Source organism: Apteryx rowi, unplaced genomic scaffold (genome assembly GCF_003343035.1).
Source record: "Apteryx rowi isolate R43461 unplaced genomic scaffold, aptRow1 scaffold_216, whole genome shotgun sequence".
In the NCBI taxonomy this organism is placed as follows: domain Eukaryota; kingdom Metazoa; phylum Chordata; class Aves; order Apterygiformes; family Apterygidae; genus Apteryx; species Apteryx rowi.
Genome location: NW_020448486.1, coordinates 996,177 through 1,013,385, shown reverse-complemented (window position 1 = coordinate 1,013,385; position 17,209 = coordinate 996,177). Strand labels below are relative to the sequence as shown.

The window sequence follows — 17,209 nt, the reverse complement described above, 5'->3', positions numbered from 1 at the left end:
CATGTTAAAAACAAGGCAAAGTCGCACTGCTGCTCTTCGGTGCACGTAAAGCTACATCTGACTCTGCCATAGTATTTTTGTCAGGAGGCCAACACTGCAGTTTATGGCTTCATACAGTTGCTTCTCAGGTAATGGAATCATACTAAATTTAAAACCCCAGCATAGAAGAATAGGCAAAAAGGGACTAAAAATCATTCTTTGTCGTGTTTGTATAAGCCTGACATAGAGGCTACTTAGATCTCAAATGTAACTTTAATAAATCTCACCCACATCTCAACACCTCCCCTCCATCATTTCTGTAGCAGCCAGGGTTGTCCCCAACAAAGTGTAGCCTTGTTACAGCAGCTCCCTTTTTCCTTTGTGCAGCCAGAACAGGATCCAGCTTCTACCGCAAACACTCTACAAAAGATGGGCTGGATGCCCTCTGATGTGAAAACATTGCCAAGTCCACCCCCTAATGATGCCTCTCAGGATGAAAGCTAAGCAGCCATGAAATACACTGGCTTCTAAAAGAGGCTAGGTGGGATGCGCCATGTGCATTGTGGTAAGTTGCCTTTGAATGAACACTTGTGTCAGCAGGATGAGTAAGGAATCTTTGAGTTGAGTTGTTACTAGTCTGGGCCCAAACTGAAAAAACACCTAAGCCTGATGATTTTCAAAATCCAAAGCCTCATCTAAAAAAGTGTGCTGATTACACCAATTCTTATAACAGGCCAAACCWGGACCTTGGATCCCAAATAACCCTCAAACTTGGGTTGGCTCAAATTCTGGATCCAGTGTCTGCGGTATGGGCTAAGGGAAAACTAGAAGGGAGAAAAAAAAAAGTCATCCTTACTCCATGGATCTTTAATATGGGGCCACCTCTGATACACTTAAAAAATATATATAATGAGACCACTATAATATGTATTCCAGCCAAAATTCTTGGCTCCCAAAACAAGCTTTATATGGTATGCAGTACAGAAAAACCCAGGAGACACTATAAGAACTTTGACAAGGCTAATATTAAGCTAGAACAAAACAGAACTACTGGCACCAGATCCACTCAGCTCTTAAGTAAACTTGTCCCATTAAAAAGTAGCCTCTAAGATATTTTCTCTCTGAAGTGTATAGTAGCTTATAAAAAGCAGGAAGAGTTGCCAAGTCGTAGATGTGTTCAAGTACTCCTTACCCTCATTAAAGAACATTCCCTGGCAGCTAGCAGCTTTGCGTGTTCCAGTGAACCAGATTTTATAAGGGGGGTGTTTACAGTGGTGTGCAACATAGCTGGAAATCATGGTGCACCGTAGCAGCTATGTACTAGATACAGCTGTGTTTGGAGCCTTATCATGCAGGGCACAGAATACAACAGACAGGATGATCAGCGAGGTTCAAAGAAATAATGAGCATTAAGAAAACAAAACAAGTCTCTCTGCCGCATAAGAAAAAAGGCAACAAAAGATGTCAGTGCCTAAACAGGAACTAGGTAATGAAATATCACTGAGGACCTAAGTCTCGCTTCCTCTGATTTCTCATATACCAGATGGTATTTACAGAGATGTCTTCATAATAATCGTGTACATAATTCAGCTTCTTAATGTACCCACTTATTTCTGTAGGAGTTCGGTGTTAAATTCTTTGGAGGATCTGGGCCTTAATCCCCCCTTACTAATTTAAAGGCTACTTTCTCTTCTCAGTTCAGTGTCTCAGTCTGGGGAAATAATCCAGCCCTCGAAGAGGAATCAACTAGATGATCTAATACAGAGGGTCTTTTCATCTTTAATATGAAGAATTGGGAAAGAGAACATCCACAATGTCTCTCTTGCAGTGTGAGCGCTGAGGACTAAAAAATGTATGTTCTCTCGAGTTTCTCAGTTTTCCTCCCTGCTACCAACCAGGCACTGTTTTCAAAAGGCTTTTCAGTTTCAGTTGAAGAAGGATCCCAATTAGCGCAGAATTTCTGTGACTTTTAAGCAAGCTGTTAGTTATCTAAGCCTTTCACTCTGCATACACAGCTATACAATTTATCACCTGTTTATAAGCATGTGGTAGTTACCAGTTACTACATAGCTGACCTTATTCTCTGTTATGATTTGGGGAATCCAACAATGCATGGTTTATACATTTTGTGAGCTTATGAAACTGCTAATATCATTGAACATAAAGGATGTAGAACCTGTGTCACCTGTGCTTTGCCAGAGCAGAGATAATGTGAAGCTGAAAATTCCCAGTCAAGCTATTGCAACCAGGGCAAAAGGATGGCCAGCGCAAAATGATGTCTGGGTACAGGAATAAAAGAACAGAAGTACTCCCAAAATGCAACAAATAAGTTGAATTTAAAACCAGCAGAGCCTGAGATACTCAGGGGGATCACTCCAAGATAAAAGACAGACTAGGAAACCAGACAGACAGGCTCTCACAGCATCTTGTTTAAATGCAGAACCAGTTAAAGAGAACACAAATGAGAAAACTCTGTTTGCAGGGAAAACACATGAGAAGAAAAGTCATGGCCAGGCACCTTTCTGTAGAATTCTGACTCAAGCTTCAAGGATGCTTGGAGGAGATGAGGAAACTGAGATAAGGAAATATGTATAGAGACTTTTTTTTTTAAAAAAAGAAAAGCTCCCTTGTCTTAATCTATATAGTTCTGTGCTAAGCAAATTAATAGGAGCTTGGCTTGGAATGCTCACAAAGGCTGCATCTTCAGCTCTTAATTTCCTTCAAATGCCTTTTAAGAGGCAAATTATAAATCCAGAATCCCCTTGAGTCAATATTCAGGTTTTGGGATGCCTAAACTACAAGACAGACTAATCCAGAGGAGGCCTGAGGAGGTCTAACTAGACTGAATCGTGAGGCTTCATTTCTTTGAGAGGATAAAAAGGATAACAAGGCAATGGAGCATCCAAGAAGTGTGCCAGAGAGACCAGTCATGGGCCAGTGCCACAGACTATTCAATGTCTAACATGATTTTGACTAAAATGTGGCAGCCTGTTACACGTCCAGCTATAAAATCTTTACCAAGTTGTGATACTATCTTTTTTGCTTTATTTAAAAGAGTATCAGTATATTCCATGACCGACTTATGCAGAAACTCTCTTTAATGATCCTGGAGAGGAAAGGGAAAGGAATGGGAGGGAAATGAGATTTATATATATGTGTGTGTGTGTGTGTATACACACGCACTTATATATATATACGCACATACATACATACATATATTCGTCCTTCAAGTGAACAGGACCTCACTCTGAACCAGGAAAGTAGCTATAATTCTTTCCATGGACTTGTCATCTAATCAGAATACCAAGGGAAACTTTATGGCTTCTTCCCCTCTGCTTTATCTGCCATGCTTCATATAGAAGACATCCATAATATCACAGATTGTTTTTATTTCCTCCTACCACATTGCTGGTTCTTTCTCCCCTCTTGTCAAATACAGCTAGATTACACCCAGCATCCAGTATGCCTGCTAAAAACTTTCAGATACGGCTACATGTGGAAGAAAGTTATAAAGCGTGGACAGAACAAGTCACCAATATTTTTAATCTTCTAAAGGGCTATTTGAAGATACGAGATTCTCCAGTAGACCATAATACCAGGAGAAATGTCAGCTGAAGGGTCCTACAAACAGCTTTGGTGATGGAGGTATACTATCCAAATATGCCTCAGACAAAAGAAAAAGTATTTCTATGGTCAGTAAATAGATTCACTTTTCCTTCTATTTCTTCACATTACCTACTTCATTCCCAGAAAATTTCTCAAAGAATAAGCATTACAGAAAATTATTTTATAGAAGATAATAGTATAGTCCTTGTTACCTATATATGATAAAAAATAGGGAAATAAAATTTTATGTTCTTACAGTACTTACATTTAGGGGAGAAATTGGTTCTTATGTGTCAATTTCTGATCGTAAATGCCCACTGACAGACAGAAATTTCAGATAACTAGATCCCACACTGGAAGTTTCACAGTACAGACTGAACAAATCTTACCAGATTTTAAAACACATTAGTCTATTCCAAGCTATTCATTTAGTCTCTCTCTACAGTCAGTGGAGGCGCATCCAGAAGACAAATAATCTCACCTGCCTTAAATTGCTATCCTTGGATAGGAGGAGTCACTGTCTGAAGATGTACATCTTACTCTACTGAATACATAGGAAGTCTAGATTAGTCATTGAGGATCTGAGAAAGGCAAATTCCACCATAAAGGACTCGACGAACTCTTTTGTAGATCATATGCTCTACAGCATCTGCTCACAAGCAAGCCACAGTATCATAGGTGTCTGAGAAAAACCTCTGCTAGGTTTCCCATGAGACCAATTGCACCAATAAACACCATCTAACTAGACAATTTAGGCATTTTAGAGCATTTATGGTTTTCAGGAATCTGGTGACAGCGATAAATCAGATTCTGCTTGTAAACTCTAAGAGACAGGGAGTCTCTTTTTTTTTTTATTTGTACAGCAGGTCACACTGTGGGGTCTTTGCTCAGGTTAGGATCTCCTTTTACTCCTTTGTCTTTCAGAGCTCCAGGTCACAGAGGACCCACAAAGTCTGGGAGCAGAATGTGACAGCTTAAACATCATCAGCATGAGAGGTCTCACCATTTTTTCCTGTGACGAACAAAAGGCTCCACGTCCAAGTAGGGAATGCATTTCAGCTTCAGGAGGGAACTGTATAAGGATGCATTAAACAAGCCACCAGCCATCTTGGCCACCATGACAGCTAGCATTATCAGTAGCAAGGACTGGACATCATTTGTGATCTCTACCTAAGAAGAAAAGAGAACAAAAGACTTTCCATCTTTTCATATACCTGGAGACAATGACAAAGGCTGCATAGGACTACCTACTTTTTTCATGGAAGGGTTAAGGTTAGAGGGAAGAGGAAGCAATTCAGTCATCCTTACCGTGCTGAAAGTAGAAGGGAGCTCCCCCTCCTTTCCCAGTGTTAGGTAATCAATCAACACTTCCACCAAAGTGCCTTGGCTGATGCAGTGACAGCTCCCCCTCCCGTTTCTATCAGCTTTAAGCGCTGCACTTACATTAAAACTCACATCTGATTCCTGTATTTCAGGTGGCTTGTGATAATTTTGCAGTATCAGAAGAGAGTAAGTAGAGATGGAGTAGCCAGATTGTTTTAAATAGCTTGGCACTGTGACAAATATTAAAAAATGCAAACAAATCCAAATATTTTTCTTTCTTGCTGAGCTCAGGAGATACAAAATTGTTTTCCCATACTACTTCTTCCTGACAGAACAAGCTCCCTGTACAAACATCATCTTGAAGGATGCCAGGAAAGGGAACAAGAAGCTTTCAACAGAAGTCCAGCTAAGGAGATTAGCCAGCAGGATCATCACACAGTTAACGTACTGAACAATGTTCAGCAGTACAAGACATGGTAGAAACATCCCTTTCCCCATGATCATAACTCTGTGACTGTTACACTGCAACATTTATATACACAGAGTATGGTATCTCACTTAAAACATCCTTACCTAAGTGTACTTGCACTTTCTTTCTACATAGTGAGGGAATGATCAGATGACTGGCAAACTATTTAGTGCGTTTTAATCATTTATCCCCTTTCAGCTATTAGTTCTCACCATTGCACTTGAGTCACCATACTGCTAGTTCACTACAACACAAAGGTAAACTATGTTCACTTGGTTTACTACTGCAGATGTTGAACAGCTATGGTGCAGTAACTTAAATCACACCAATATAATTGTCTTGGAGTAAAGGGATTCAAAGTGAATCATCATACACAAGGGAGAGAGTAATGTGAATGTACTTAACACAGTTTATGCCAGCTCACAATCAAGTCAAATATTTTTCTTGGTGAAAATGACTGCACAAAAATATTCCTTGTAATACTACTTTTTATCCAAACTGTTATCTCCACTTCCCATTATTTCCCCTACCATTGCATCCTATAAAAAAAGGAATATACGTTAGCAATTATCCTGGGATTAAATATGCAAAATTTCTTCCTAAAACTAAGAGGTTTTTGCTGAGAAACTTTTTTCCAATTTAGATAAAGTGAATTACAGCATGATATTACCATTTAATGGACCTCATTAATTAGAGATTGTTAAGTACTCCAAGAAGCCACATTCAAAGAATGCCAATAAACACATTTCTCTGCCTGATAAGCTGTACAGCATCCGGGATTTATACTTTCACCCTAGTTCTGTCTCACTTCTACGTTTTGAACAATAACATCAAGGATGATTTAAAGTATATCCCAACAGGGATTCATATGGTAAGCTCAACCTTGTATGACAGGGTCACGCAACTGTCCTTTCTGCTTGGAATAGTTAAGGATTTTCTGAATGTCTTTTTAAACCTAGTATTTGACTGTTTTATTTAAAACACCAATAACATGTCAGTTGAAAGGCAAACAGCAACTGTGGAATTTTAAGAATTGCTTCATCGGATCTGCCACGACTCATTCACACAGATGGAGGCTCCTTTATTACGGATTCCTTTAAAGGTTATTTTTAAAGTATCTTGCTATGGGAGCTCTTTTGGAATACACCAAGCATAAAAAATATATATATAAAAACACTCTAAAAAGCCAGAAAGACACTCTAAAACTCTAACTTTAAAAACTCTTAGACTGAAAACACTCTGAAGCGATCGCTTTAATCCATATAGAAATAATCTCTTCCCAAACACAGTGAGATCTTGTTCATTCAGTTGTCTAGATACCACCACTACTGTTCCAAAATTCAGGAGAAACCCTCTGAACATGAAAAAGAACTGATTAAAGACTTGAGAATTCAAGCCATATGCCTCTCTTCTTCCAGCTGCAGGAAGCTAAGTGTCCAGCAAATTAGACATCTGCCAAAACTGACAAAAGAATAGGCTATAGTGAAGGCCACCCCAAGGAAYAGGCAAAAACAGGCAGACTACAGCAAGCAGACATTATTGCCTGCTTTGTCGAGAGCATGAGGGCATGCCTGGTGCCATAGGAGCAGCTGGGACGTGATGGGTGGTAGCACTGTCTGCTCATCTCAGAAGCAGCAGCTGTGATCCTCCCCAGAACAGCAAGAACCAGAAGTCTGGCTTTCCAGGGCTCTCCCTCCTTCCTTTTCATCCCATTTTCTCCATTCCGCCTACCCGTCCGTCCTCTAGTGGGAACAGCCAAGCTGGCCTAAGCTGGCCTAGCCATCCCCTCCTCATTTATTTTCCCAAACATTCAGCAGTTTTACATCTGCTGTTGAAAAACTCCAAGCCTTGTGCCGACTCTGCCACAGCTGCAGGGCTCCTGCGTGTTGCGATCTGAAGGAAAGGTTCTTCCCTACAACAGAGCATTGAACATTTGCAAAGCAAATGCTTGGAGCAAGCGCCTCTGGGTTCGGCACCGGACTTCACTTCCTCCAAGAGTTAGTGCCTGCTGAGCAGCAATGCTGTTTATCTTTGGCAAGCTAGTATGGTTGAGGTCATTAAAGACATGTTAAAAGCATTTCAAGCAACACCTTTTATATATATATATATGTTTATATGTGTGTGTGTGTGTGCGCATTATATATATATATGTGTGTGTGTGTGTGTGTCTGTGTGTCTGTGTATGTACGTAAAGAAAATTGAAGCTTTGGCCAAAATACAGCTTTCCCAGATTCTCAGCATAGAAGGGAACTAGACAGTCAACTTTTGTGATATGAAATTTTCTTGGAAACAGTTAATACTAAAGCAAAAACGTAAGACAAAGCTGCAGACAACTTAGAAATCAATGATACATTTGAAGTATGAATATGAAAAACAGATAAGATAATTTAAAAATTTTCAAGAAAACTTTGCATGAAAATTTAACCCATTACGTGGACTTAAGATAAGGTGAAAGCGTAGACTAATTATAGATCAAATTACTTGTGACACTCTGTCTAAAGCAAAGGTTTTATGCAAAATGAACTTGATTCCACATCCAGGTATTTGCAGAGCCAGAGAAAATATTATTTCCTACTCACTGGGGGTTTTCAAGTTGCAAGAGAGTATTTATTAGCAAGAAAAGCATACTTAATACAAGAATTAACTCCAGAGATCAACTCTGATTCCAAATGCTGGGGAAGGGAATCACACACAAAAGGTGCCTATGTTACTGTATGTTACTATACAGTAAGAGGGAAATACAGGGATAATCCTGCCACTCTTAGCAGAAAATGGAAAAAATGATTTCAGCAAAACCTGCCAAAAACCTACAGCTAAGAACTAAGCCCATTAATGACAAGGATGATAGCAATGCAGAAGCAAAGTCCTCCCTAGCATATCTTGATAAAAATGAAGAAAGCACAAACTGGTCTACAAAAACTGTCATATATTCATGTGAACTTATATAACTGTATGCACACACACAAAAACACACATAGATACACACACACACACACACACACACACACACATATTTGTGCGCTTCATAATGCTTTGCTAGTATTCCCTGTTTAGAGAAGGGCCATCTGCTCCCTGCTGAGCGAGACAAAGTGCAGAGCCTCAGGACTCGTCTGCACAAGGAAGTCAGTGCACAGTGAGCTTGGGTGTGAATTTACAGCATATTAGCTATTCTGCACTAACTGCCCATTTGGGTACTCTAGGCACACAGTGAGTAAAAACCAACACACTTCACCTTCCAAAAGGAGCCAGCTAACTCGCACAAAAACGCTCTCAAAGCTAACTCACACAAAAGCACTTTTAGTAGGTACCAGAAGCATCCACCCAGGGAATTAGTGCCAAGTGACTAGCACATTGTAAATTCATGCTGGAGCTCCCTGCGTACTAATTCTCCCAGCAGACAGGCCCTTATAAGTCCAGAACTACAGCCAAGCAAGCCCAGCCCCAGCCCAGCACTATTAGGAGCTCATGGGGTCCAGCGCTGGAAGATTACACAGCCTCTCCTTTAAAAATATCTATCTATTCAAGACAATGCCAAAAGATTTAAGAAAGGAACAAAGTATATAGGGTATGACAGAGAGAGAGATAAAATAAAGGTGATACAAGCAAAAAAAGGAAGGGGGAAGTTGGGGGCAGGCACCAAACACCTACAACTCTTCAGTCATTAAACATGATGTTTCATTTATTGATATTCATTCCAAASCTGCATTTTAGGGGCTGCTCTTTAGGATGTAATTTAGTTTCTGTGTATTTTGCCAGCTTTTTCCCTTTTGATCTTACGGGTGCAGCAGACTGTGCCAAAAAATTCTTTGCCTAGGGCACCAGTCTATCCAAAGCCTGCAGCGCTAATAGATGCTGGAAGCACTTGGCACTGACACTTCATACATCAGCAGCCGAGTAAATTTTGCCCATTTTTTCCAATATTCTCTCTATATACAAAATACTGAAAAATATCATTTACACACACACACACAGACCACAATTAATTTATTAGAAGAGTTATTCAAAGCTCTCTAAATATCTGCTTTGTCACCGAAGGCACTTTTCAACAACCCCCACGGTCCTGAGTTTCTCAGGCCTCCACATCATTATAATCTATTAGCCACCTTCATGCTAGCTCTGTTTTATTATATAACGCATAATTATGCATTTCATTAACAGCATCACCAGGCATGGTACATCAAAGAGAGAAGGGCAGCTGCCCAGGAAATTCAAAAAGATGCAGTTTACTTAAAGCTCACTGTTAAAAACCCTCTCCCCTTTTCAATCAAATTGCGGTTAACATGTTTCAAAGGTTTTACTCCGGCTCAGAGAACACAGTCCTAACAACCTCATTAGAGGCAAGGCTGCTGATACCACAAATATTCCCTGAACCATTGATATTTCCAATAATGTAAAAAAAAGGATCGTTAGTCAGCTACATGGTGAAAATCAATTTTCTTTCTCCTAGTGAAAAACCACTTAGCAAAAGCTCTTTTACTATTTACAGCCTTAAACGACAAATGGAGAAGAGAGAGCTGATCCCCACCCCCCCCAAAAAAAAAACTGAACAAACAAACAAAAGACAAAACCTACTTCCCTCCCATGACATAAAGACCATCATCCTTGGTAGATGCAATTTCTCCAAAAGAAGTATTTTGCCATTCTTCACAAGTTTACACACACCTACTGAAAGGTCTGGAATTTGGAAACATTTGGGAGAAAACAAGCAACTGTTGGACAAAGGTACAAGACTATGTCTGAAAGTTAGAAAAAGGGGAGAGGGGCAGCAGAGCATGAAGTCCCCAAGACTGCCAACCAAAACTTATAGTTTTGAAGTTAAGGCTGTACTTGGCACATAACACCAGCACTGGACATGGTTTCCCGGTCTCCATGCCAGCAGATTTTGTGGAGGAATACACACTTTCCCAGGAAAGCACCTTTCATGTCTCACAAATATAACCAGAACTTCCCCCCTTTGAAATTTATGCTACTACTGGTTAAACACACCAAGAAAAAAGTCATTCACAGTCAACAGAACATTTCCAAAGGGTGGAGAGCTTGTAGCCAGCAGAAAACTTTTGATCGTTTGTTTTTTGCTCAGGAGCAAATGCCAACAAGGTTGTAAGCTGATCACTTGACATATAGAAGAGGAGGAGAGAACAATTCCCTTTCCACAGCATTGAAAGTTATCCATACAGCTTTCTTTAGAATAAGTGTCTCTGGAAATAATACCTCCCAGGATTAAGTTATGCTTATTATCACAGCCATTTCATAAACAATGCAGATTTGCATTTGAATTTCTTTAGTCTCTGGATTATGATGTCCTGGCACTTAGTAACATATGTGTTAAACATTTGAGTCATTTTAGTTCCCACCTAATACCGCCCTAACAAAGCTGCGAATTGAAATGCCATTATCATTGTCAGTCTTCCACTATTTTCATCTGGGATTATGCCAAAAGAGGCACCTTCTTCAAGTATCAGTCCAGCTGAATACTCCCCCCCTGAACTTGCATTAAGCTCTTTCTTTAAAGCTAAGTGAAAAACATTGCTTTCCTGTGCACTTCACCTTTAAGGATATCCATTACAATCCTAGGACTAAATCCATTAACTCAACTTGCTTTACTTTATCTCCTTAGCASTCATCACCATCACAGTTGGAAATTTTTGGAGAAGTGGGATGCTGCAATACAGTAAACATAAATCTCTTAAAAAGACATGATTGTCATGCTAGCCCTGAAAAATTATGCATTCAAGTTCCTCACACTGCTGAAAATGATTATTTCTTAAAGCCTCAGGCACACAGAGCTGTGCATCACGCTCCACAAAGGGAGGCACACCCAGAGTAGGTTCGCTGCGAGGACTTCCTGCCAAATCCCCTGTGCCAGGAGAATTGCACAATTCACAGGATTCTTCCTCGCATTCGTAACCCTGTTCTAGAGCACAACCCGCATTAACTATTCCAGGCCATTAATACGAGTAGGCAGCCTCTCGCACCCTAGAGCTTAATTACTCCCAAAGAAGAACACAAAGAAATATTGTAGCACCGGGTTGGGGTTTTTTTTGTTTTTATTTTTGTTTTTTTAAGTAAAGTAGTTCTAATTAATCACACTCRTATACCAGTTTTCATATTGGCTCTTAATTTGCTTCAATTCATAATATTCAGTAAGATATAGTCCCCATTTTCTGTGATGGGGATTTAAATATTTCTGTGAGTTTTTCCTGAAGCCTATCAGCACTTTATTGATGATTTCCTTGTTAAAAAAACAGAGTAATTTTTTCTAATTCCAAGACCTAATATAGCAGTAGGAGATTTCTAAAGCAAACATATAAATACCCAGTACAGCTAAGTAATCTCTGGAAACATATCAAAGTCCTTTGAGTGTCAGTCCCTGGGAACTTGGTTGAAAGATGCTATGCAAAGYGGAAATGTTTGATTTCTTGTTTCAGTCCCTCAAGGCCTATAAATACACCTGTTTTGACAGGTTGTGGCAATGGATGCAATGACATAGGAAATAGTATAGCTGATAGCAGAGCCTCTTGCCAAGATCCCCTGGAAAGATATCTATCAGTGATTTTTTTGTAATCTGGCTCTTTACCTTGGGTATGTAGTAGACATCAAACCCTGAAAGGAGGTTTCAAAGCCGTCTAAATCTGTGTCTCAGAAAGGTAACACTGGTGCATGATGCATCAGGTGAACCCATCATTAATAAATACATCATTTTTGTATGCGCATTGCTGAATATGCCTAAACATTCAGCAGGCTCACGTATTAAATCTATTCAAACAAGCACTGTACTGTACAGTAATCCAGCTAAACAACCTTGWACTTTTCTAATCCACAGTATTGCAGAAGTCTTTAAATTATTATTTATGAGCCTTTTTTTTAAAATACAAAAGACAACTGGAACAAACCTCTGCCAAATGTAAGCAATGCTAAAACCACCAGCTCCAGAATGCCTTAATTCTAACAGTCTCAACTCCCAGGGTCCAGAAATAGCTGGAGAGGAAAAAGCCCTGCGACTACGGAGAGCTGCAAAGCAGACCGGGGATTTGTGGATCCCTCTGCACTATTTCCTAAATGCTCTATGCCACAGGTCACAAACTTCACTGCAACTTTAACTTCAGGAGGAAATGTCAGAACAGAGTGCTTAGAAAAGCTTGTTGTTCTCAAAACTAGCCTAGGTATTCACTGAGGCTCCAGCTGCTCAAGGAAGTGCATTATGAAATCTGAGGTCCTGAAAGCTTTCCTCACCCCCCTCTCCAAGAGTGAACAGTTTCACTTATTTCATTTGCCAGACAGGCTCCTGCCAAAAAACACGCAGTGCTCTTTTCCTAGTTGGAGTAAGTTCAATAGAAAACAGTAGGACTTAATATATGTAAGTTTGTTGTTTATGCATTGTTGCTCCAATTTGGGGATTTGGGGGGATTTATTTTATTATTTTGGGATTAATTTATTTATTTAGGGATTCATTTGAATAAAACTAGAGTCAGTACAACACTGCTTTGCATCTCCCCTTCTCTATAAAAAGGTGACATCCCTTACAATCAGATTCTGGAATAACTTTAAAAATACCATTCAAACACAGTGGGTTCSCTCCTGACAGGTAGTGTAAGCAGAGTGAACACTTACCATATTACAAATACCTATAGACTTGGAGATTTTGAAGAATTGCTTTGACTAGGGTTTAAACCTAGTCTCTTCAGACAAAAAAAAAAAAAGACAACTGAGTAACAGAAAATTAGGTTCTGTCAAAACAACTTCTGTGAACCGTTTCAGGGGTAATCAAAAACATTAAGTGAGCCCTAAAGTATTTAAGTGTGACGGGTTGATGCATTAGACAGTATAGCTCTGAGAAGAACTTGCTGAATGAGTTTCTAAATAACTGAGCACTTCCTCTGCCTGCTTTGAAGGAAAATATGATGTGAAAATTCTTGAATACTAAGTTTGTCCCAGTTTCTACAAAAGATTTACTTTTTATAGTTTACCACTAAAATCATGTGGAAAATCAACCATGCAGCATTCTCTGAGGAAGCTTAAATGAAGAATCTGGCTGTTTGGAGAATCCTGATCAAAACTAAATTCAGTGTTGAGTAACCCTGCAGTAAGTCTAGAGTAATTGCACTGAATTATTTTAAGCGTCTATGATGTTACATTGGTGTAGAGGAGAGAAGAATTTGAAGCTCACTGCAGACTAGGTACACACCTCTTCTTGCCCTTCTGGCAAGGCTCTATAGCACGTGCCTTATTAAGCAGCAGTGTAAGAAATGCTTCATGATCCACCCCATTTATGTACTCATTCTACAGTGAGGGCCAAAATCTTCACTCCTCTACGCTGCTGTAATGCTATAGACATTACTTCTACGTGACCTGTTTTCCAGTCCCTATTACTTACTTGCACAGGAATGGCTCTTCCTAGAGGCAGCTGTGTGGCATATCACTCTCTCTCCAGAGCACCAAGCGATGTTGGCCCCAGGAGTCCGATTTCCCTTTAACGCCCTTCCTCTTTGAGCAAGCTAGAGGAAGGCATGATCAGAGTTCGCTTAAGGTCTGTGCTGCCAAAGTGCACCATGAGGATGTATTAATTTTTTGCAGTCCTTTCTTTCCCTTTTCTTTGTCTGCTCCTCCCAAGTGTTGGRTGCACTCTGCTAAGCACGTAGGAGGAAGGGAAAAGCAAGGCCCAAGCCTTTCAAACAGATTCTCTTTTCTTTGAAAGGACAGATCCCAATTTCATGCTTTCCCTGGCAGCAGCCAGTAGCAGATGCCTAAGGAAGAGCGGATGATGGGATAAGTGGTATAACCAGACTAATCTGATGTCGGTCTTCATCCTTAGGATCTGCAGCACCAGGCAGCTCCATTTACAGCTCTCTCTACAGTTGTGCAACTTCCTCCTTTCTAAAGCCAGGCCCTGCTCCTCTCATCTAGCTCAACTGCCACTGCAGAAGTCACAAGTGGACAAGAGCCTGGGGGGCCACTGCTGGTTTTAGATTTTTTAGAGAAGCAAGAAAACAGCTCAGATCTGCCTCTGCAAGCTTGACTGTGACATGTCCATCAGGCACCCAAGAGTCTTTTCATCTTCACATGTTCGTATTTTAAAATGAAAGAAGGGCTGTCTTCAGGACAGGCCCCCCTGGCTACAGTTTTTGCCTCTCTTTTACTCAGCGCTTCTACTTTTCCATGTGCTTTCACAGCTTCTCCTCGGTGCTGCCTTGCTTCCAACACGGCACACTTTTCACCAGGACCCACTGCCACCACCAGGTGCATCTCAGGCCCAGCCTTCTTATTCTTCAAAAAACCCAAGCAAAACATTGAAACTACAACAACAAATTATATCCTGCCCATTCCGGGCAGAAAGGAGGACATACTCTTCTTTTTGGACCTACAGTAGGAGCCTGTTTCCCACCGATAGACCTTGCTCAACTGAGCAGCTGCCAGGCTGTATAATCATTTGATCCTGTTTCAGCTGGGTCCAATAATCAAACAGGGATTTCTAGCCCCAAGCCCCCATTCATGAGAGCACCCGGTTACATGAGGTTTTTAATTTCAGATGATAACAAACCCCTCAGGCGGGGGGGGGGAGAGAGATAGACTTATTGTGGCAGCTTTTGTCCCAGAGAGAAATAATTTTTTCAAAATTTAGAAAAAATACCTTTGGTAACRTTCTGAAGATTTTAAAGTTAAAAATAAGACAAAACTTAATGGTTTCTGATGCTTTTCATGACAATGTAACTGCAAAACGTCTTTAATTTGGAAACAAATTAAATTTGGCAAAGAATGAGTACATAAAACAGCCCAATTGCATTTTGTAATTTGAAAAAAAAATTAAAAACAGATAAGATACTGTGAATTAAAAATAACTTCTGCACATTAAATTCTCATGAACTTTCATTAAGGTTTGCATTACATGTCCCAAATGTACAATTGTATGTTGTAATACACTAGATCACTTTATTTATAAAATACCTTTAAAGCTACTGTAAGTTAGAGCCAGAAAAGTGACTATACAAAAATGTTATCTTCTCACATTACAACTTCATTTCCGATGCGTGTATTTAGAACGGAGACACAGTCTCAGTTTCACTATTTCAGATGCACAACTGAACTTTCTAAAAGTTCAAAGCCAATTGAATCCATGTATAATTCAGAGTCATGCCTGTTTATTTTACTGATAAAAACCTGGTGCCAAAGCTGAAATAGCTATATTAGAGATAAAGCTGGATTCTCTTCTAATTTATGATTTACCTACAGAATAACTAACTGTCCTATGGTTGAAGAAGTCTTTATGGATGATGAATGACTAAATCAGAGGGGATTTGTTCTGATTTTCTTGGGCTGAGTTCACAAGGCTACCATCCAGAAAAGAAGTGTTTTGTTCTCTTTTTCCCTACAAGCACACATTTTTTAGGGAATGTTCTAGTGGCTTGACAAATTGTTTATTATCCCTATAGAGCAGTATTTCTTAGGTCAATCCCCCAACAGTTTTGATTTAGAGTGCTATTGTGGTGTCTCAGGAACATTTTAGCTTGGCTATGGGTCGGCCTCTCAGATTAAACTACGTCTCCCATGATGCACTGTGCATTTCCCCCCCCTTCCTGGAACATGCTATAAGAGTCTCTCTAGTGTTTCACGGGAAATATTTCATTTCTTAGAAAAAATACTAACATGAAACAACAAAGCTCACGGTGTAACATTTTCAGATTTTTTCTTCATTATTTTTGGTTTTCAGGTGGCTGTCTTTTTGTTGAAAAGTCCAAAGTTTTTGCAAGAAAAAAATCCGAAAACCTGATTTTCAGTCAAAAATAGATTAGAAGGGCAATTTTGAAATCATTCTAGCCAGTGTTACACTGAAAAACATGGTATTGCATATTTCTGTGCTTATAGTCACTCCCACCAAGCTAGATATTGAAGAAACTTTTGCTGTATTTGACCACAAGAGGAACAAGAAATTCATGTCTTTCAAATCAGCCAATGGACCTGCTTGCTGGGATGCCAAAAATGGAAGACTGAGCCCTCACCAAAGCTCTTTTGATTGCACCTCCATGAATCCTGCAATCCTTGCATCCATGAACCAACCAACATCTCACGTTCCCTATGGCGCTGGCTATCTTGAAGGAATCCCCCTCTCGTCTGCCTGTCGGGCATTACACCACATTTTGGAAGACTGCTGAAAACAAGACTAATTTATTTTAAGACCAGGAGGACCAATTTAATCATTTAATTTGACATCTTGTACAATATACTAAATTTCATGTAGTTCTGGACTAAATAGCTCCCATTTTCCCGAGCATGCACCAAGCACTGCAGCACTACAGCTCTGAGCCCCACTGGGGCCGGCATAGCTGTTCCTGCATTCGGGCAGAGCATGAGCGCATGAGAGTATTAATAATCTGCACGGGTGAGCAGGGGAAATCCACAGAAGTGCTACAAGGTATAGCTGGGTGTGGACCAAGAACCAAGCGCAGCACTGGCAACGCAGTCTGTGGCTCTCCAGGATCCCAGAGGAGGAAACTGAAAATAACACGATCCAGCCACTCATGGCATGTTAAAAGATACATCTATGGGTTGTGTTTTTTTCTTGCATCTCATTAGACTATAAAAAATCCTAGAATTGACACCCATTTAATCCAAATGCAATACGTATTATAATTTTATTGCCTACCAAATGTACAAAYTATCCATTTTCACCTGTAAAATAGATCTGCCATTCTTTAAATCAGCCCTCACTTAGAAGAAAATTGATTTAAACCAAAGTGAATTCCTGGCCCCGATGGTCTCTTTAGAGACAACACAGACAAGCAATGCCACAAGCAATCAGATTTGTTTCCCCTATTCTGTGTTCAGGCACCACCTACC

At 40.0% G+C, this 17,209-nt stretch overlaps 1 protein-coding gene across 1 annotated transcript in view; it reads right to left on the bottom strand.

Annotated features, from left to right (window-relative positions):
* The window catches only part of LOC112965429 (chloride channel protein D-like), a 79,192-nt gene that overhangs the window by 30,046 nt on the left and 31,937 nt on the right, over positions 1 to 17,209 (bottom strand). The window contains exon 12 of the mRNA XM_026064397.1: positions 4,589 to 4,755. Coding sequence (XP_025920182.1) covers positions 4,589 to 4,755 — 167 coding nt within the window. The remainder of the gene's footprint in view (positions 1 to 4,588; positions 4,756 to 17,209) is intronic.